Below are 20,522 nucleotides of genomic sequence, written 5' to 3'. Positions count from 1 at the left end.
GCCCTGAGGCAGCAGGTCCCTGTCCTGTGCCAGGTCCCGAGCACAGGTCCTGGAACACATGGGTCCTCAATTCATACCTGGAACTGGATGAATGAATGGATGGGCTGGAAACTCTGTGAGGGACCTGTGTTTTGAGCAAACATCACTTACTGAGTGGCTTATAAGTGCCAGGCAACCCTCCCCAGCCTCTTTCCCTAACCTAGAAAGTACACACTAATACTTATGTTCTAAGGTTATTGAGAAGGTTGGGTTTTTTTAATGAAGATTTTTAATGATTGTGCCTGGCAGACTGGATCCCACTCAACAGGTGGCGTTTGTCACCACCCCCAGAAAGGGAGGAAGTGCCAGCAATCCCAGCTCCTGACCCCGCTGGAACACTTGGTGGTACCCAGTATCATCCAGCCATTCACGATCCTTGCGACCCACCCCTAAGAGGGTCCCACAGGTAGGCAGCGGGGCCGGGTTTTCTCTCAAGCCTCCCTGCCCTGTACGGCGTTTGCAGTGCCTCCAGAGCCGCCAGGGCAGTGTGCCTGGTCCCGCCCTTGGGCCTCATTATCTACGTTTCCGCGTCAGCCCGCCGAGAACTTGGCAGGGCCTCCACGCGGTGTTCGGGAACACTCTGTGCCCGGCGCCCGCCCGCCGAGCCCTGCTCCCTCCCGCCGGCGCTGCGGGGCCCTGACGCTCCGCGCGGCCGCGGGTTCGGGCCGCAGGTACCCTCACCCGGCGCCTCGGTTCCCCGAGTTCGGGCCAAGCAGTTCGCTCCTCTTCCACCAGCTGGGCGGGTCACACCGCGCGGAATCAAGGGGTTCAGAAAGATGCTGTGGCCCATTTTAAAACAAAGCCCAATTATTAGCGCGGGGTGGCTGTTTATGCCTGTCCGGTGTCAGATCCCCTGAGCGCTGCGGACAACCAATACCCAAAGGAAGGCTGTCCCAGAGACAAGAACGGGCTTTGGAGCCATCTGACCCGTTTTGAGGCCCAGGCCCCCCGCCTCCCCCCAGCTTGTTCCCTGCTTGGCTGCCTTAGCTTGGGCAAACAGCGGGGCCTCAGTCTCCTCTTCCGCGAGGATAACTGTGCGTGCTGGTGACTCCACAGGTGGCGCGTGGAGGGTCGCAGGGAAGTCAGTGCTGCGGTCTCACACCTCCAGGACCCCACCTTCCGCGGCCCCGCCTCGGTCTTGGCGCCTCCCCGGGGGCGCCGGGCTCCGCGAGCTGCGCTGGCTCCAAAGTGCGTCACGGGCACCGGCTGCGCTCCTCCTGCAGCCGGGGCGAGGCTGGCACCGGGCCAGCGCGGGCCGGGCCCGGGGTTCCGAGCCGTCTCCTGGGCGGGGACCCAGGCGTGGAAGGCGCCCAGGTTGCTCGGTCCTTGGCGCGCTGTTGGGGGCGCCCTCCCGGACGGGCGGTGCGCCAGGCACCGGCCTCCGCAGCCGCCGGGCGCGCGAAGGCTACACTTTCCCTTCTGCCCCCCTGGTTTCCTCCTGCGGGGCGGCAGCGGAGATTTCCTCTCGGGGAAACTACGCGGATCCTTCCCGGGGTTCCTCGCCCCGCCCCAGCTCTCCGCCCCCCTCCCCTTGGCTGGGGAGCTGGTGCTGGCCGGCCCCAGGGAGCAGGCTCTGGCAGCCCGGGCCGGGAGGTGGCGGGGGGCCGCGGAGCCGCTGGCCCCTGACTCGTTCCGCCATGTGACGCTGCCCAACGCCCAGCAACCCCCCGCGCCCCGCACCATGCTTCTGCTGGGACACGCGCGCGCGCCGCCCGCGCCCCAGCCCGCGCAGCATCTTGGCCTCCGCAGGCAGGTAGAGCCGCCGGGGCAGCTCCTGCGCCTCTTCTACTGCACTGTCCTGGTCTGCTCCAAAGAGATCGCGGCGCTCACGGACTTCTCCGGTAAGAAGCGCCCTCCCTCGCCCTCGTCTGGGGGCAGCCGCCCCAAGGGGCACGGCAGGATTGGATTAAAGTTGGGGAGCGCTCATAGCCAGTTTTCTTGGCATAGAGGTGACTGCGTTGTGGGGTAGTGGCAGGGGAGGTCCCCTAGAAGGAAGGATGGGTAACGTATTTGGAGCTTCTCGTCCTGCTGTTGACCTAGTCAATTTCGCAGCATCAGCGACCAGCCTAAAGGATGCGCGTTCGCTGGAGGCTCTTTGAGCGGTGTGCGGTGCCCAGCGCCCTAAAATACACGTGTTGTGGTCGAAGGAGCTGCCCTTGGTTTGCCATCCGTACGGTCTGCCTCAGGCAGCGAGCGTCCTGGGTGCATGTAAGGAGACTAGCCCAGGAGACATCTGATCTGAAGTCGCACCCGTAGGCAGGGAGGGGCGCCGGCGGGGGCAGCAGTGGTGCAGATGCTGTGAAGGATGAGCAGGAGTTTACAGAGAGGAGGCTGAGGGGAATGACTTTAACTACAAAAAATAGCCATCCCCACCTCTTCCAGTTCCAGCTTCCTTGACCAAAAATAACCTACTTCCTAGTCCCAGCAAAGGATGAATCTTTCTTTTGGAGGACCAAGGCTCCCGCAGCTGATCCCAGACAGTTCTGTGGTTGCCGCAAAGTGAGAGAAGTTTCTGGGTTTGATGGCTATAGGCACCACAGTCTTATATCCCTTCTGCACTTGCTTAGAGGAACAAACGTCCTGTGCACTTGTACCTGACCTGGGTTTCCCACTGGTGGGGCTGGAGGCCTTCACCCTTCCCCAGCCCCTGCCCAGCCCAGGAAGCAGCTCTGAACCCCACTGTCCCCCTTCTCCAGAGATCTGCCAAGTCCAGGCTTTGCTTTTCCCTGTGGGCCCAGCTGACAGGGTCTTTTGCAATATAATCATGGTGAACAGCATCATTCCTCAGCCCTGTTTGTGCATAGACTAGTACATGGCAGAGAACACTGGCAAACCAGAGGCCGAGTTGGGTTTCTAGTTTACTCACAGAGAATGTCATTGTTAGCTGAGAGCCCTTAGGTCACAGGTTCTTTGCTTTGAATATTTAATATCAAGGCAGTGATTCTACCTAGCAAAGGAAGCCAAGATTTGCCAATTTGGCAAGCAAACTGTGGTCCTTAAAATCAAGCACCACAGGATCAGAATGTTGTGGTAAATGTGCTAGGAAATGGTTTATAAGTGCTATTGACTTTTTCTTCTTTTTGTAATAGGACTTTCTTGGCTGCTAGAAAGTTTTGTATTTGCTGACTTAAGCTATGGAAAGGAGTTCTTCATTTGGCCACTGTCTAGCTCTGAACAGTGTAAGGGAAGACTTGAAAGCTGACAAGCCTTTTTTTTGTGGTGGCAACATTGCAACTGAATAAATATTGCTTTAGGTAAATTGCGGTGTAACCATTAGGTTGTTCTCACAGATCCTAGACACTTCGAGTTTGTTTCTTTAGGGAAGTGGTTGTGATACTTGCAGCAGTCGAGGGGTTACCACCCAAGTTTGAAATTGTCTGCATGTAGCAAGTCAGAGGGTGAACTCGGGCTATGGAATAGGGCTGCGATTTCCTGAGGGAAATGGATTGCTTTGATGCATGTTCTTCTAAATGATAGAAATGATAAAATGAATTTCTTCTGCTTTCTGTGGGAACCTGAATTTCTGGTTGAAAACTCCCTGAGCCGGCAGGAGGTGGTGATAATTGCCAAGTCCAACCACAAGCAGCCCCTAAATTTCCTCTGGTCTGCCTTGCTCTTCAGAGATCTGAAGACTGGGAAAAAGTGTCAGGGAGGCTTTTTGGGAGACAAAAAGAAAAACAGCATCCTCCCAAACCACAGACACGCTCAAGTTTCAATCTAAATGATATTATTGTGTGGTTTCAGGGAAACATTAGAAAAGGCTCAGGGAGAAAAATGTCTTCTAAAGTTGATCAGTTTGACTTGAAACTTAATGAAACTTTAGAGACCCCCAACCATATGAAATACAGCACTGAGGAAACTTCCTAAGCTCCAAAGATGACATCCGAGTGTTCAGTTGAATGTTTTGGACAAAGCAGTGGATCCTGATCATGTAACTCTGACCCCCTCGCCTCCCCCGCAATCCCAGCCTCAAAGCCTGATGCCAGCTCTCCTGTGGACAGGCAGTCCTGTCCCTTTTTATGAACATGGAAGGCTGTGCAGAAACCGGAGGCCTGAAAGGAGACAGTGGACCTTGCCCAGAGGAGACTTAGAACAAGAGCCCAGCACAGGAGAGCAGCACTTGACAGTGCAGACACCTGCTTGTTTCCCTAAACAAGGGAGACATCAAAAACATCCTTCTTCCACCCCCTTCTTCACAAGCTGAGGAGGTCCCAAGTTCCTTCCATCCTCCCTTGGTTTCAGTTTTTGATGTTTCCATGTGAAAGAAGATGCCAGGATGTCAGGGTCCCAGCCACTGTGTGTGTAGTACAGGGCCTTCAGGAGATTAGCAGTGCAGAGTTCTGGAAAGTTTCTTAAGCCTTTATCTTTCTTGCAACTCTTCCTTGAGCCTTTCCTGGGCGGTCAGCTGGTGTCGTTTTCCTGGGTCATTGGTTTTTTTTGCCCTAGGGATTCCATCGTCGGATCCCACTCTTAATAAGCCAGACGATGCACTGTGGTACCTCCTCCCCCTTCGTGCTCGTGACTTGAACTAATTACCTCCAAGCCTGCTGGGAAACAGTCTCCCCAAACACCCCCTTCTCTCGCATCCCTGAAGATATTGAGATGCTGCCAACGGCCACTGGAAGGCTATCATCACTGCATTAAAAACATATCCCAGGAAGGCAAGAGCAGTTCATGCAAAATTAGTGCCTCTGATCCTTAATCCCATACTCAAATGTGCTTGGCTCTTATCCATTTTCCTCTTTGGGATGGAGTTCTGTTCTTTTGACTGCATTCCCTAAGTGGGGATTTGACCTGAGAGGTCCAAATTGATTGATTAAACACACACACACACACACACACACACACACACACACACACTCACACAGAAGTATAATGTCAATGTCATTTTTGTTCAGAGAACAAGGCAGGGGTGAGGGGCGGGTTACCATTTTTGGGTTCCAGCCATAAAAAGCAAAGGCTCCTGTACATTTGCCCTGCTTTAGAGAGTGATGTTTCAGTGTGTCTCCCAAACTCAGCTCACCATGGCTTGTTTTTTTTGGTGGTTTTCTCCATTGTCTCTGCTGAAGGCAAGCAGGGTCTGCCGTTCCTGCTTCTTCTCTCTCTCCTGTTCCTTTTCTTCCCAAAGAAACTCAACAAGACTGATGGACTTATGGAGAGGGATTGGGTGGGAGTCAGGAAAGGGTGGAAAACTGTTCTAGTTCCCACCTGGATTCCTAGAAAACTGCCAACTTTGGAAAAACTAGTTGTTATCATATGTTTTCATGTTGGTTTTGCCTTCAGGCACATGGTGGTGACTGTGGGGAGGAGAAAGGACAGGAGATAATAGCCTTTAAGGCCTTCAGTGTACCAAAATGTTCCCAGACCTCAAAGAAAGGTCACTGCATGATGGAAGGGGTCCTCTGGGCTGATGTCATTGTTTCCAGATCCTTTGCAGCCCAGAAAATAAACCCTTATTTCATTGGCCAAAAATTTCAGAATCAAGAATAATGACAATTCAATTGATCTTGGAGGCTCAGGGGTGGGAACTAGATCCTGAGGGAGGGGACACAGTTGTCCATTAAAGAGAGGTTGAACTTTGCTGTCTGCTCAGGTAAGCAGTGGGTCTCAAGCCCAGCTGCATGTTAGAATCACTTGAGTCTCAACAAATGTGTGGATGCTACTATGGTTTCTGATTTAATTGGTCTGGGAAGAACCAGGCATTGGTCTCCTTTTAAAAGCTCCGAGGCAATTCTAGTGTATAGCCAGGGCACAGAGCCACTGCGCTGGTATCCCGAGGGCAGGGCTGCTTCTGCCTGTGCGTCAGTTCATCCAGGGCACACAGGCATGGCCACTGGCCCTTCACCCCTCCTGCAGGGCTCACCACCAGGGAGACCAGTGATAGGGTTTGTCACTGCATCTCAACACAAGTGTGTGCACACACATGCACACCTAGGCCCACATGTACACGCATGCCTGTGCCTGCACAACCCCCTGCACACAGAGCTCTGCATTTTTTGATGCCTTGGTCACATCACCCTTTTGTTCAGGATCATCTTCACTTTCAAAGATTTTGTGGAGTGAAAAGCCAGCTCATCACCAAAAGAAAGCAAACCGAGTGTGCGAAGGAGGTGTCCAGTGGTCACAGAGGGAGAGATGAAGAGCAAGTGTCTGGAACTGCTAGTCTGTTTCCATGGAAAGCAACTACATTTGAAAAGTGTTGTGCTGGCTCTTTCTGCAGCACAGAGGTGGAGTTTGGGCAAGCGCGTCATCCATTATTGATGGCTTTGGTGTCCCGGGTGTGTTATTGGAAAGGGCGCCTGGCAGCAGTTTCAGGGCGGGAGCAGAAAGGGAGTGAGAGCCCTGGGGTCCAGGGTCACCTGACTTCACCCTCACTGCAGCCCTCCGAGAGGAGCAGCAGTCTCACTTTGCAGCTGCACTCCCAGCCGCAGAGAGGCTGACTGACTTGCCCAGGACCACCCAGCTGAAAGCGGGGCAGAGGCGGACTCGACCAGGAGCCCAGGGCTGCAGTCAGGCTGGAGTACTGCGCTGGTGTGGTGCTGAATGGGGCGTGGGGGGCAGAGGAAAGAGGTGCCACCGCTTGCCCAACCTTTCTAGACCGTCCAGGGGTGACCACTGTGTTTCAGTTGCCCGCTGAGTAGACTGACCCTCCAAAGTGGAAGTGGGCATGAGGTGATCCAGGAGATAGAGGAGAAAATTGTTAGAACTTCAGTTCTCTTGTATTTGTTTCTTTTCTATCTTAAAAAAGAAATTGTTTTGCCTATAATTAACCTGTCAATTGACAGTTGTCTGCCTGTGGGTTTCAGCCTCAGGCAAGTTCACTCTTTGGTGAAGACCAAAAAAAGACAACAGAACATTTTGGGGGTAAAAGATTTTACACCAAGCTTTGTTCTTGGGCTGGCAGGTTTACAAGAATCCTGCCCACCTCTGGGGCAGTCTGCTTGCAGCAAGCTGGTCTCTGCCCCTGGGCCTTTCTGCCTCCTTGCCCTAGAGCACTGGGTTAAGCTCTTTATATAGAGTCAATAATAGCCCATTGCCAACACGTGTCTAAACATGTGCCTGTGAGCATTGCACATGTGCAATGGGCAAGCAGGCCAGGGTCAGGTGAGGATCCTGGCCATGAAACTTCCATTTTTCCTACACTAGTAGAACAGTATATTATTTGTAATTAAATGCACATATATCAGAGATGTATTTTCAAGATGCTTTTACTGATGGGGTTCATGATTTTAAAGAATTGGAAATCGCTGGTCTTCTCTGCATCCTGTGAGCACCTCTAATATTATTGAAAAGGCACTGCTTGGAGTAATGTACACTGAAAGAATGACTGTTCCCCTTTACCCACCCTGGCCCCCACCTTACCACCTACCTCAGTTCCACAACTACTAGTGAAATTTAGATGCAGGATTTGAATCCTATACTGGTCTGGTTTCAAAACCCATACTCTTGTTATTTGAACTAGTAATGGACCTGGAAGATAGGGGTGAGGGCACTCAGAAGGGTTTTGATACCCAGTCATTATTTTAATTAGGCTATTGTGTTTGTATCTTTCTGGAAAGAAGTAGGTTTCTTTAATAACATAAATCCTAGGGTCACCAATATTTTAGCACTGGAAAGAGAATCTCTGATGGGAAGAGTAGCTGACCAAGTGACTATAGTCCTTTCTCCCTGAACTTCTCCTTTTCCCTGGAGGTCCTTGCTCTGCTACCCCTTAACTGGCTTCTATGTGTGCACTGGCTTAGTTAAAACTCTGGCCCAGCACAGGCAGTAACTTCTTTACTTGACTTCCCTCCCCACAAAAGAAATCAGTGAGTTAAAATAACTCATTTTTCCCTCACAACCCTATGAGAAGAAAGAGAGAGAGAGAAAGAAAGAAAGAAAAGAAAGAAGGAAGGAAGGAGGGAGAGAGGGAAGGAAGGAAGGAAGGAAGGAAGAAAGAAAAGAGAAAAAAAGAAAAAAAGAGAACAAGAGAGAAAGAAACATAGGCAAACAGTGGTTAAATAACTTCTGGGGATTTGAACCCAGGGAGCTTCTCTAATACTAAAATAAGTTACAGATAGCTGAAAGCAGTGCCACTTCTGTAATGTTTATCTCTTAATCTACCAGACCCAAATTTTTCTCAGGACTTATAGTTATTGCCCATTTCATGTCCTGTCTACAGATAGTATTATCTAGCCCCAAAGAACTAGTTATAGAATAGGATCTTTAATCTGTTTCTGGAAATTTGGTTGAATTTGTATTCTGATATTATTTCTATAATAAAACACCTATGGCTGCTGAATAAAAGATAACAAACATCCTTTAAATGATTGAGTGAGTGACTAAATACAAGGAATATCCAGGGAACAAAAATGAAGAGGAATCAGAAAACTGGAGAAGTTAGCTGGCACTGACTCTTTGGGTACCCTGGGGCATTTTGATGGTCAAGAAAGATTTAACAGGTCATGAGGGCTTTAGATATCTCCAGATAAAGCCAGGACCTGAAAGAACTGAACATCCATAAAGAGGTGGATGGAAACAAATCAGCTTCGCAAAAAAAGATGACAAAGAAATTTGTCTCCACTTTAGCTCTAGATTGGAGGGAAAAAATAATCTCCCTTGAGAATATGTAACTACAGGCCTGCCTTTTCAAGAGTTTGGGTTTTGAATTCACATTACCTTTACCAGAAAAACCAAGCTGAGAGACTAACAAAGTTGTTCCAGGGTAGTTGGTAAAACAAAAACAAAACAAAAAACTCCCCTGCCCTCCCAAATATTCCCTGCATCAAACATCACCAACACAGGCCCCACAAGATTCCTAGACATGAAATCCTGCTAATTATAAACAAATAATCCAAACTACATTATATGAGTAATAGCAGTAGAAAAAACAGAGTTCTTAATAAATAACAAAGAGCATCTAAAACAAAAAGAAATAAAAGGGGGAAATTTAAAACATGAAGAAGGAATGAAAGGCTATTAAAAAAGAGCAGGCATACTTGTAAAAGCACCAAGTATATCAACTAATTATAGTAATACTACTATGCTAATGAAAATATATTCATTGAAATTAAAAGCTGAATGGATAAGTTAGACATAGCTGAAGAGAGAAACAGTGAACTGGAAATAAAGTAGAAGAAATTACTTGGAAGGCAGCAAGACATAAAGACATGGAAAACATGGCAAAAAATTTATAAGATATGGAGGATGGACTGAAGGTTCACATATATCTGATCAGTACTCCAAAGATAAATATAGGGAAAATGTGGGAGAGGTAACACTCAAAGTGATAATATTTTGGCATTAATTTTCAAGAATTAAAGAAAGATTCTACTTCAAGTCTCCCAAGCAATATAACTAAAAATAAATTTATACCTATCATATTGAAACTATAAAATACCAAAAGCAAATTGATAGTTTTAAAGCAATCAGAGAAAGAAAATGTCATCTATAAGGTCTTGACAGCAGCAACAGTGAGAGGCAGAAGTCAGTGAAATACTTTTCCAGATTATAAAACAAAGCAGAACAAAACAAAACTGTCTGCAGAACTATATACCCAGCTAAACTATCTTCAAGAGAGCATGTGACATAAAAACATATTTACCACTAATAAATCCTTACTGAAAGAACTACTAAAGTATGTGCTTCATAAGGAAGTACACTGAGTCAAGAAGGAAAGAAGTTCTAATGCACTTTACCCACATTCCTTGCTCTGTCTTCCTACTCACAGATTGCCATCTCCTTCCTTTGAGAGAGATATCTTGTCTTTTTTGGCAGCTAAAGTCAAGAGATAGGATTTTGTTCTTGTTTTTATATTGAAGTACATACAATAAAATGCAAAAATTTTATTTTTTTTTACCCAGTTGAGTTCCTCTATTGACTTATGATATCCATCCTGAAATACCCAAGACTCCTCCCCAGGTGGCCATCAGTTACATGGTAACTACATAATTGGAGTTCTATATGAAAAAATAGGAAATGTTTTCAAATCTTTCAGGTATCAGATCTGTGTTAAGTATGATACAAGGCTACTCCAAGAGTCAGTCCTGTCCTGGAGAAGCTTCCTTCTCAGTGGGTTCATGGACATACAGATAACAAAGCAGTTTGAGGATGAATAATAGATCTGGCAGGTCACATTCTACAGATGGTATCCAAACCACAAGGCTTGGAATTAAGAGTTTAGTACTGTGTCCACAGACCTACCAGACAACTCTGGCCATGCATAGATTTTCCATCTCCATACCCACATTTCTGGTCACCTGTATCACTCACTCACTCAGGCCCTTGAAACTGAATTTCTCCCACACTAACAAGTTAGAGAATAAGGCAATGTTTGGGGTTAGTTTCAACCTGAGAGCCAAGTTCTCTACACACAGAGAAAGAAACAACATTAAAATTCAAAACTCAGGCCACTGTATCTGAAATGTATGTTTGCAAACTGTCTGATTTCATGTCTGCCTCAGATGTCCTCTGAATACAAATCACCTCATTTGGGGTTGGAGGAGCAGCGAGGAAGAAACCTAAGAATGATCTCCAAAACAAATCTTTAATTCGGATGAGTATAATAGAATGTAATCCCGTTTCAAGTCTGTCAGCATTCCTTTGATGATTACAAATGACTCCCTTTTCCCCCAAAATGTGGGGGAATAATCTGGATAAAATAACCCTTTTTGTCTGCAAGGGCCTATGTGATGCATGCTCGTGACAGCTTTCAGAGTAGTGTTTCAGAGTCTGAGAAGAGTGCTATGCTATCAAGTCCTTCCTTTCTCTCTCTTGCCTTGGAAGATTTTTCACCCTTTTCGTGTTCAGTGGTTTCTGAAGTTCTCAGGCCTTGAAATCATAAATCATTGCACTGTACTCTGGAGCAAGGGTCACCAAGCCCTTTCCCTGTCTGCCAGTTCAACAGGAGACAGGTGGGAATGAGAATGCAAGATCTTATCTAGAAGGCCAATTTGGACAGCTTTTGAGGGACAAGCTTTAGAAATACACACAATTTTATAGTCCCTTTTCTAGTGAAAAGATGTACACAGACTTCAAGTTCAGGCTCACACACCTTTTTGTCAATTTGATTATGAAATTGAGACAGTTTTAAAACACCTTCCTCCATTCTCTGAGGCCTGAATGACTAAACACACCTTCCAAAGCTAACAATGCCAAATGCTTTGTGGACAGGTCAGCTGGGATGTAAAGACTCAGCGCCTTCCACAGCTCTGGGATGAAGGGAGGGATAAAGGGGGAGCCTCAGGGGCCCATGTGCTATAGGACCCACTGTGTGGAACTGGTCACTGCAGGCTGTGGAGAATTCCACAGTGAGATCTTCAAGTCCTGTCTGTTCTGCCTCTAAGCCACAGAGTTCAAGTGTGAAGGTTCCTCTCTTCTGGTTTATCTTTTTTTTTTTAATGAAGCTAGGTGCCCCAGGATGTTTTTGCCTCAGGATTATTTTTAAATAATGTTATGCCTCCCTAAAGGCATAAACCAGATCTTTGAGGCAAAAGGTCTGTTTTTGTTTCAGACTTCTGTGTTTACAGCTGGCTGTTCAGAGCAGGTTATTTGAGGTTGTCAGTGTTCCCCCCAAATGCCACATGGTCCTTAGAGTAAATGGCTGTCTTTACTGGATGAAAGTTTAGCTTGTCCTCACATTTCATCTAAATCAGTGATTCTCAATCTAGGGAGATTTTGTCTCCTCAGGGAGATTAGGCAGTGTCTTGGGGCAACTTTATTTGTCACAACTAGGGGTGCTGCTAGCATCCTGTGAGGGGAGGCCAGGACACTGCTAAACACACTGCACGCACAGGCAGCCCCCACGACAAGGAATGACCCGTCCTTGTGCTGGGGCCGGGAATGCTGGGCACTGCCTGCCCACCTGTCCTTGTTTTATTTCCTACACTTTTGAAATCTGAAGAAGGTGACAACAGTTTTAAAAATCAAAGTTGAATCTGGGAATCCTAGAGACAGTTCTACATGCTCTTCTTCAAGGCTACAGAGAGTGCAGTTACTTAAAGTCCAGGAAGTGGCAATCCAGCCACAGCTGTGCTTCCACACTCTGTCCCCTGCTTTCCTTAGTGGAATTTGTCCATGACTTTGACCCTTTTGCCCTCCTCCTTTCAAGCTCATATATTGGCCACCATTAATGTCAAACCAAAATACCCTCTGGAGAGGCGTTCAGGCTTGACATGGTTTGCTCATTTACAGCGAGACACATTTGCAACACCTCTCAGCTATCTACCACTTCAGCCACACGGGCACGAGTTAGGGGCATTTTGATTTGAATGTTTAAAAGGAAAAGAGGCAAAGTCAGGAGAACTGTGTGAAGGCCTGCTTTCCCTCAGCACCTCCTCACCTTTCTTCCCTCCTTCTCTGTTCCTGCTGTCATTCCTTCCACACTCTCGATCACCCCCCCCACCCTCCCGCCCCCACACATCCCACTCCAGGGCTGCTGGCACAGCCACACAGGTTCACGGATGCTTCTGGGGAATGTGCATTCACCTCTCAGGCTGCCTGCTACACACTCTCTAAAGACGCGTGCTCAGAGAGGTTTCTAAGAGTGCAGATGCATGAGGGAACCCTAGTGCTCTGTCAGGACAGTGCGGCTTGCCACTTGGCTGCAAGCTGTACACTTACCAGCTCCTGGGGCTGAGCACCACTGGAGGGCCCTCCCTGAACAGGAGGAGCAAATGGATTCCTCTGAAATGATAGCTCCCATCCTGCTCCGAGGCCACCAGCCCCAAGGACAGCCACCTGCTTTCACAGTTTGTCCCCTCTGTCACCCTTCTTTCAAACAGGTTGCCACTCTAATTAAAATATTTCTTTCCTTCTGCCAAACACACAGAAAATACGGTACTCTTTCCAAAAGAGCGAGCAGGGGCACCAGCAGGAATGGGTGTGCTGTATTTGTACAGTTTTGTGACTCAGTACATCTGAATCTTGAAGCATTTTAAGAGCTTTGTCCAAAAAAAAGGTCTATTGTATGGCTCTTGGCACTGAAGAAAATAGCAGGCCTGTCAGAACTCTGTTTCAGATTTAATGTTAAAGTGGTGGTGGTGGTGGGGGTAAGAATGCTTGTCCAGCAGGAGGGCTTTGCTCCTTTCCTCATTCCTGCCCGTTGTGGTGGGCTAAAACTGGACTTTTCAGGATCAGTTCTTATTCAGAAATTGGATCATCTTCCCTTGACACCCTTTTTATAAAAAGGCATCAAGTTCCTAAGCAAAATGTCTTTAAAATAAATGTGGCTTCCTGCAATGCAAGTAAAAGCATATTTGACTCTCTCTCTATATATATTTATAAACACACACACATATATGTATATGTATATACATAACATTTTTGACTGTCCATCCCTCTGTATCTATGTGTGTGTAATATAAAATAAAATAATATAATGTAATATAATATAAATGTTCAAAGCATCTTCTTGCAAGATCTTATTTCTCTTCTTTTAATATAGTTTTAATGAAAATGCAGGCCTAGAGACAGTATTGATTTTCCCAAATGCCTCATGCATTTGGTATTTACTTCTGGTTATAGATGTTATAAAAGCAAGTGGGAAAAACTTTTTAATGAAAAAGACTTTTCCTAGTTGTTTCTTTCCCAGGACATTAAACAGTGATTTTTTTCATCACACGTATATTTTAATATAGAGTACACATTTTATCCTCTATGTCTCTGCCTTATCTTGTTAATAAAAATTACATACCATATTTCTTAAAAAGAACCAAAGCAAAGTATGCAATCCCTGGATTCAGCTGAGCTAGTGAATAGGTTGTAAGTTTCTGGGCTGGGAAAATTCCCCATAATGTTGCCAAGCACCAGTCCACCTGATGGGAGTGACTTTCTACCCAAACGAGTCATGTGGGTCCTGCAGCCAGCATCCTGGGCCTCAGCAATACAACCTCTATTTCCTGGTTTCCAGAAAACTTCCTCAAAGACCTGGACAGTCTTTGAACTTAAGAGTTTTTTCATAATGGGAAATTTAACATGGCAACCCCATGCACAACATGGATCACACCAGGCTGGGTCCAATATAAAATCAGACCACAGACAAAAAGATCAGTCTCTGGAAACTGAACACAGATAAACCATCTCAGCTCTCCACTGCCCGTGGATGCTGTGATGAGAAAGGTCTGACCAAAAAGTATGTTGTAATTAATTGCTCCTTGTGTGTAGCTCAAACACACACACAAAAGCAAGGGGACTTTCATCCTTAAAGGATAGTCAGATTGTGACATGCATCCAAACTCAAACTACAGACTTTCAAGGAATCTTATAGAACCTTCTGGAATGCAGACTTGAGACTACTCTGCACTATTTATCTTCATTACCCATATATTCTCTTTCTGTGAGAAGGTAGATTGTTAGGTGGTGTATACCCAGTCTTACATAGTAATTGAGAGTTTAACTTTAAGAATGTCAAATGTCTGTGATTCACTGGCACAGATTGGGTCAAAATTGCAGTGTTGAGTGTTAAGGTTGTAAATTAACATAGTTATCATTATTATAATTCAAGCAAGCTGCAAGGAATGGACAACACCTGACAATATCGGCACTTCAATGGGCTGTAGGGAAAAGTAAAGTTTCTGGAATCACATAAACCTGAGAACCACAGGGAAGAGGTTCTCACTGCAGGGCACTGGGGACCCAGGGCTGATGCCATGGCATACTAATTCCTTCCTCCATGGACTTAATGCAATTATGTCAGGGAAATAAGCTACCAACGCCAGATTGGTAAAGAAGAAGTTAAACTGTCACTATTTGCAGATGACATGATACTGTACATAAAAAACCCTAAAGACTCCACCCCAAAACTACTAGAACTGATATCGGAATACAGCAAAGTTGCAGGATACAAAATCAACACACAGAAATCTGTGGCTTTCCTATATACTAACAATGAACCAACAGAGAGAGAAATCAGGAAAACAACTCCATTCACAATTGCATCAAAAAAAATAAAATACCTAGGAATAAACCTAACCAAAGAAGTGAAAGACTTATACTCTGAAAACTACAAGTCACTCTTAAGAGAAATTAAAGGGGACACTAACAGATGGAAACTCATCCCATGCTCGTGGCTAGGAAGAATTAATATCGTTAAAATGGCCATCCTGCCCAAAGCAATATACAGATTTGATGCAATCCCTATGAAACTACCAGCAACATTCTTCAATGAACTGGAACAAATAATTCAAAAATTCATATGGAAACACCAAAGACCCCGAATAGCCAAAGCAATCCTGAGAAAGAAGAATAAAGTAGGGGGGATCTCACTCCCCAACTTCAAGCTCTACTATAAAGCCATAGTAATCAAGACAATTTGGTACTGGCACAAGAGCAGAGCCACAGACCAATGGAACAGACTAGAGAATCCAGACATTAACCCAGACATATATGGTCAATTAATATTTGATAAAGGAGCCATGGACATACAATGGCGAAATGACAGTCTCTTCAACAGGTGGTGCTGGCAAAACTGGACAGCTACATGTAGGAGAATGAAACTGGACCATTGTCTAACCCCATATACAAAAGTAAACTCAAAATGGATCAAAGACCTGAATGTAAGCCATGAAGCCATTAAACTCTTGGAAGAAAACATAGGCGAAAACCTCTTAGACATAAACATGAGTGACCTCTTCTTGAACATATCTCCCCGGGCAAGGAAAACAACAGCAAAAATGAGTAAGTGGGACTATATTAAGCTGAAAAGCTTCTGTACAGCAAAAGACACCATCAATAGAACAAGAAGGATCCCTACAGTATGGGAGAATATATTTGAAAATGACACATCCGATAAAGGCTTGACGTCCAGAATATATAAGGAGCTCTCACGCCTCAACAAACAAAAAACAAATAACCCAATTAAAAAATGGGCAGAGGAACTGAACAGACAGTTCTCCAAAAAAGAAATACAGATGGCCAACAGACACATGAAAAGATGCTCCACATCGCTAATTATCAGAGAAATGCAAATTAAAACTACAATGAGGTATCACCTCACACCAGTAAGGATGGCTGCCATCCAAAAGACAAACAACAACAAATGTTGGCGAGGCTGTGGAGAAAGGGGAACCCTCCTACACTGCTGGTGGGAATGTAAGTTAGTTCAACCATTGTGGAAAGCAGTATGGAGGTACATCAAAATGCTCAAAACAGACTTACCATTTGACCCAGGAATTCCACTCCTAGGAATTTACCCTAAGAATGCAGCAATCAAGTTTGAGAAAGACAGATGCACCCCTATGTTTATTGCAGCACTATTTACAATAGCCAAGAATTGGAAGCAACCTAAATGTCCATCAATAGATGAATGGATAAAGAAGATGTGGTATATATACACAATGGAATACTACTCAGCTATAAGAAAAGGGCAAATCCAATCATTTGCAGCAACATGGATGGAGCTGGAGGGTATTATGCTCAGTGAAACAAGCCAAGCGGAGAAAGAGAAATACCAAATGATTTCACTTATCTGTGGAATATAAGAACAAAGGAAAAACTGAAGGAACAAAACAGCAGCAGAATCACAGAACTCAAGAATGGACTAACAGGTACCAAAGGGAAAGGGACTGGGGAGGATGGGTGGGTAGGGAGGGATAAGGGGGGGAGAAGTAGGGGGGTATTAAGATTAACATGCATGGGGGGGTAGGAGAAAAGGGAGGGCTGTACAACACAGAGAAGGCAAGTAGTGATTCTACAACATTTTGCTATGCTGATGGACAGTGACTGTAAAGGGGTTTATAGGGGAGACCTGGTATAGGGGAGAGCCTAGTAAACATAATATTCGTCATGTAAGTGTAGATTAGTGATAGCAAAAAAAAAAAAAAAAAAAAAAAAAAAAAGGGCAGTTCCTGTGTGGTAACCTCCAACGAGTTCTACACAAGGGTATAAAGGGCATATAAAAGTGTAGGCAAAGGGTCTGTTTGTGTTTATACAGAGGATCAAAGCCTAATTGGGCTACCCCGAAAATGAACTAAGATACGATATGAAAAAGAACTTCCAACATCTGCACCCTCTGGAAGACTCATGCCAGAAGATGATCATCAAAAAACCCCAACAAAGATCCACGCACTGCTACAGCTGTAGATGCACTCATCCCACCAGTTCCTGGACCTGCCATGGGAATGAGGAAGGAGATATCTAAGCTGGCCTGTGCATACAGTAAAACAACAAAATTGGACTGGATCTATACTGTTGGAACTCAACCAAGAATTTGGAGAAGTGCAAATTGTAGCGCTCCAAAGTCTTACAACTACAAACTATTTATTGTTAAAAGAACATATGGCATGTGAACAGTCCCCAGGAATGGGTTGTTTTAATTTGTCTGATTTCTCTCAGACTGTTCAAGTTCATTTGGACAATATCCACCATATCATAGATAAGTTTTCACAAATGCCTAAGGTGCCTAACTGGTTTTCTTGGTTTCACTGGAGATGGCTGGTAATTACAGATATGCTTTGGTTATGTAACTATACTCCTATTATGTTAATGTGTGTGTGCAATTTAAGTAGTAGCTTAAAACCTATACATGCTGAAGTTACTCTACAAGAAGATATGTCAAAGAAATAATCAATCTTCCCATGTTTTCTTCCACCTGCTACTTCTATAGCTTTTCTTCTTCCTTCCTAATTACAACCCTTAAATAGAATTCGTGCCTCATATCAAATTTACCGAGTATCATAACTCCTCCAAGTGGTAAAGATACCTCAAGACAAATGCTGGGCATAGAAGCCACAGGGCATAAATATGCAAAGAAGTAAAAAGCTAACTTTTTCAAACAATAAGGCTTCTCTCTCACTTACCAACTTCACATTTCCCTGTATGGCCCTGGAAGATGACTGGTTAGCCAGAGACGGGTAAGATTCCTCTAGGGAGGAACAACCTAAGACAGGCACAGTCGCAGGGGGGCCATCAGGTGAGAAATTGGGGATCAACAGAGGTGAGGCTTAGAACCTCACCCCCCCGTTCTGAGAGAAATCTTCTGCATACGTGGATGTTTTATTGCCCTGGTCTAGCTTGGATTAACACATAGTCTACAGGCACACACCTGATCATCTACATGTGCTCTCTTACAACACTAAACTATGTTTTCTACCTTTATCTTGTATCTACCTACCACTTCAGCATTTTATTAAAAATAATAATAATAAAGAGAGAAATGTGGTATCCACATATAAATCAAGTATAAAAACCAAATGAGTATTCATATTTGAACTGACTGTTTATAGTTCATAATGCATGAGCAAAACCGAAAGTTTCTGTGATGACTGCCCTTGTACTGTTCACTATGTAACTTATTCATTATGTAAGAATTTGTTCTACATGTAAAAACTTGTTTGTTATGCCTCAGAAGATTGGAGACTGACAAAAATTAGGCTTGGGGTGGAATAATGATTGTGCATTGAGCATTGACTCCCCTATACAGAATTTTATTGTCGTTAACAACCATTTGATCAATAAATATGAGAGATGCCCTCACAAAAAAAAAAAAAAAAAAAAGGACAGACTTCCAATGGTAAAATAAATTAGTAACCGGGATGTAAGGTATAGCATAAGGAATATAGTCAAGATATTGTAACAGCCTGGTAGGGTGATAGCTGGAACCTAGAATTATGTATATAAATGTTCTATCACTGTGTTGTACACTTGAAACTCATGTAATGTAATACTGTGTGTCAACTACCCTTCAATAAAAAATAGTAAAAAAAAAAAAAAAAAAAAAAAAGAAATAAGCTACCAACGGACAATGTGCAGACTTTAGAACAGAGCTGTTCAATAGCAATATGACACAATGCACATATGCAACATTAGTCTACTAGCCATATTAGCAAAAGTAAATGAAAGTGATAAAATTAATTTCCATGGTAAATTTTATTTAACCCACTGCACCCAAAGAATTATCATTCCAACACTGATCAATGTTTTTAAAAGTATTGAGATATTTTACATTCCTTTTTTTCCTTACAAAGACTTGGAAATCTGGTGTGTTTTTTATACTTGAAGCACACCTTAATTCAGACTGGTCACATCTCAGGTGCCCAGGGGCCACATGTGGCCTAGGCCACCATTCTGAGTGGTGCACTTTTAGAAGGTTGAGCAGGGTATAGAAGTCTTTAGAGGTCTAGGGCAGGGCACAGGTTGAAGTCTAGGATCAGGCCTCAGATATTTCTTAGCGGCTTCTTCCCGCGGAGACCTGGTCAGCCCCGCCTCGTGAAGGGCAGGCAGTTCCCCAGCTGGCCCTCTGTAGCTTGGCCTCCCAGCTTGCTTCCCTGCTGCTTGGAGGTGGATTAGTGAGTGGCCTTCTGCCTCCTCCAGCCCCTTTACTTGAGTCCTTGTGAAGGGAGAGGGCTGCAGGGCACCACCCAAATGTGACAGGACCTGCCAGCAGTAAGTCAGCCCTAGTCTCTCAAATCCCTCTCTGCCACCTGCATGTCACAAAGATTCCAAGCTATCATCTGGGCAAACCTCCTGTGGGGCACTGGGGCCAGACAGGCAGGAATGACTGAGTCAGTGCTCCTTGGAGGCAGCTCTTGGTTAGTCTTATCCCAAGGCGGAAAGCCCAGGCTGGGCACAGGTAAGGGATTTGCCAGGATGGCCTCCAGATTCTTAGTGGCAGGGCCAAGAGTGCACCCAGGACTCTGCTCCAGTTTTGAGTTACTGTGCTGTCCCCAGGATATTTCTCAAAAGAAGCAGATGTGAGGGTGCTCAGAAAGACCCCACCCCAGAACTGTGCCTCACCTGACAATACCACTGGCTGAGCTGGCTGTTTATTATTTCTTCGGATTTGCTCTAGAATCACTTCGAGGATGCTTTTTAAATTGTACCGATGTCTGGAGCTTCACCCTAGGCTGACTGATTTGGAATCTCCAGGCTGTGGCCTGGGCATTGATAACTTTTAAATCTCCTGAGGCATTTCTAATGTACAGCCGCAGTGGAGACCTGCTGGAAAACATGGCACATTTTTAAGTCTGTATCTTTATTAAAAATTAAATATTTATTATTTTTTTTTCTGATGCAGAAAATTAGGAAGAATAGGACAAAGATTTTCTTTATACCCTTCACCCAGGTTCTCCAAATGTTACCATTTTATTACATTTGCTTTATTTTCTAAGTCACAGACAAGATGTCCTTTACTCCCAACCATGTGTGTCTTCCTTAAGAACAAAGATACTTTCTTACATAACCAAGAACAATGATGAGAATGGGGAAACTAACCTGCTACAATACTGTTTTCTAATGTCCAGGCCTCATTTGGATTTCCCCAGTCATCCCGGTAATGGAATTTAGAGCAAAAGAAAATCCCAGCTCACGCATTACTTCCAGTTATGTTTCCTTAGTTTTGCAACCTAGAGAGCAGTCCCCTGGGGTTCATCTTTCATGACATTGACATTTTTGAAGATTACAAGATGGTTATTGTATAGAATGTGTCTTAGTCTGGATTTGTCTGGTGTTTCCTCATGGTTTCCTATATCCTCGTGCATTTGTGTGGGACGGCCACAGTCCTGAGGCCG

General features: G+C 45.0%; 2 protein-coding genes across 6 annotated transcripts in view; one reads left to right on the top strand and one right to left on the bottom strand.

The window, feature by feature from the left end:
- Nucleotides 1-552: 552 nt before the first annotated feature.
- On the bottom strand, nt 553-1,722 carry LOC130679569 (bcl-2-binding component 3, isoforms 3/4-like). The gene is made up of 2 exons (XM_057488709.1): nt 1,156-1,722; nt 553-774 (listed from the first exon to the last, which is right to left on the bottom strand). The coding sequence occupies exons 1-2, from the start codon at nt 1,720-1,722 to the stop codon at nt 553-555; spliced, it is 789 nt and encodes a 262-aa protein (XP_057344692.1).
- The window catches only part of EVA1C (eva-1 homolog C), an 81,024-nt gene continuing 61,600 nt past the window's right edge, over nt 1,099-20,522 (top strand). For 3 of the 5 annotated variants that reach the window (XM_036880242.2, XM_036880241.2, XM_036880238.2), the window contains exon 1: nt 1,101-1,880. In XM_036880242.2, coding sequence (XP_036736137.1) covers nt 1,721-1,880 — 160 coding nt within the window. In that variant the 5' untranslated portion in view covers nt 1,101-1,720. Of the gene's footprint in view, nt 1,881-20,522 lie in introns of all 5 variants that reach the window. The other 2 variants (XM_057504084.1, XM_036880240.2) reach the window with 2 other exon arrangements.

Source organism: Manis pentadactyla, chromosome 1, assembly GCF_030020395.1.
Source record: "Manis pentadactyla isolate mManPen7 chromosome 1, mManPen7.hap1, whole genome shotgun sequence".
NCBI classification, from domain to species: Eukaryota; Metazoa; Chordata; class Mammalia; order Pholidota; family Manidae; genus Manis; species Manis pentadactyla.
Note: the sequence above shows the minus strand (reverse complement) of the source record. Positions and strands in the feature narration are given on the sequence as shown.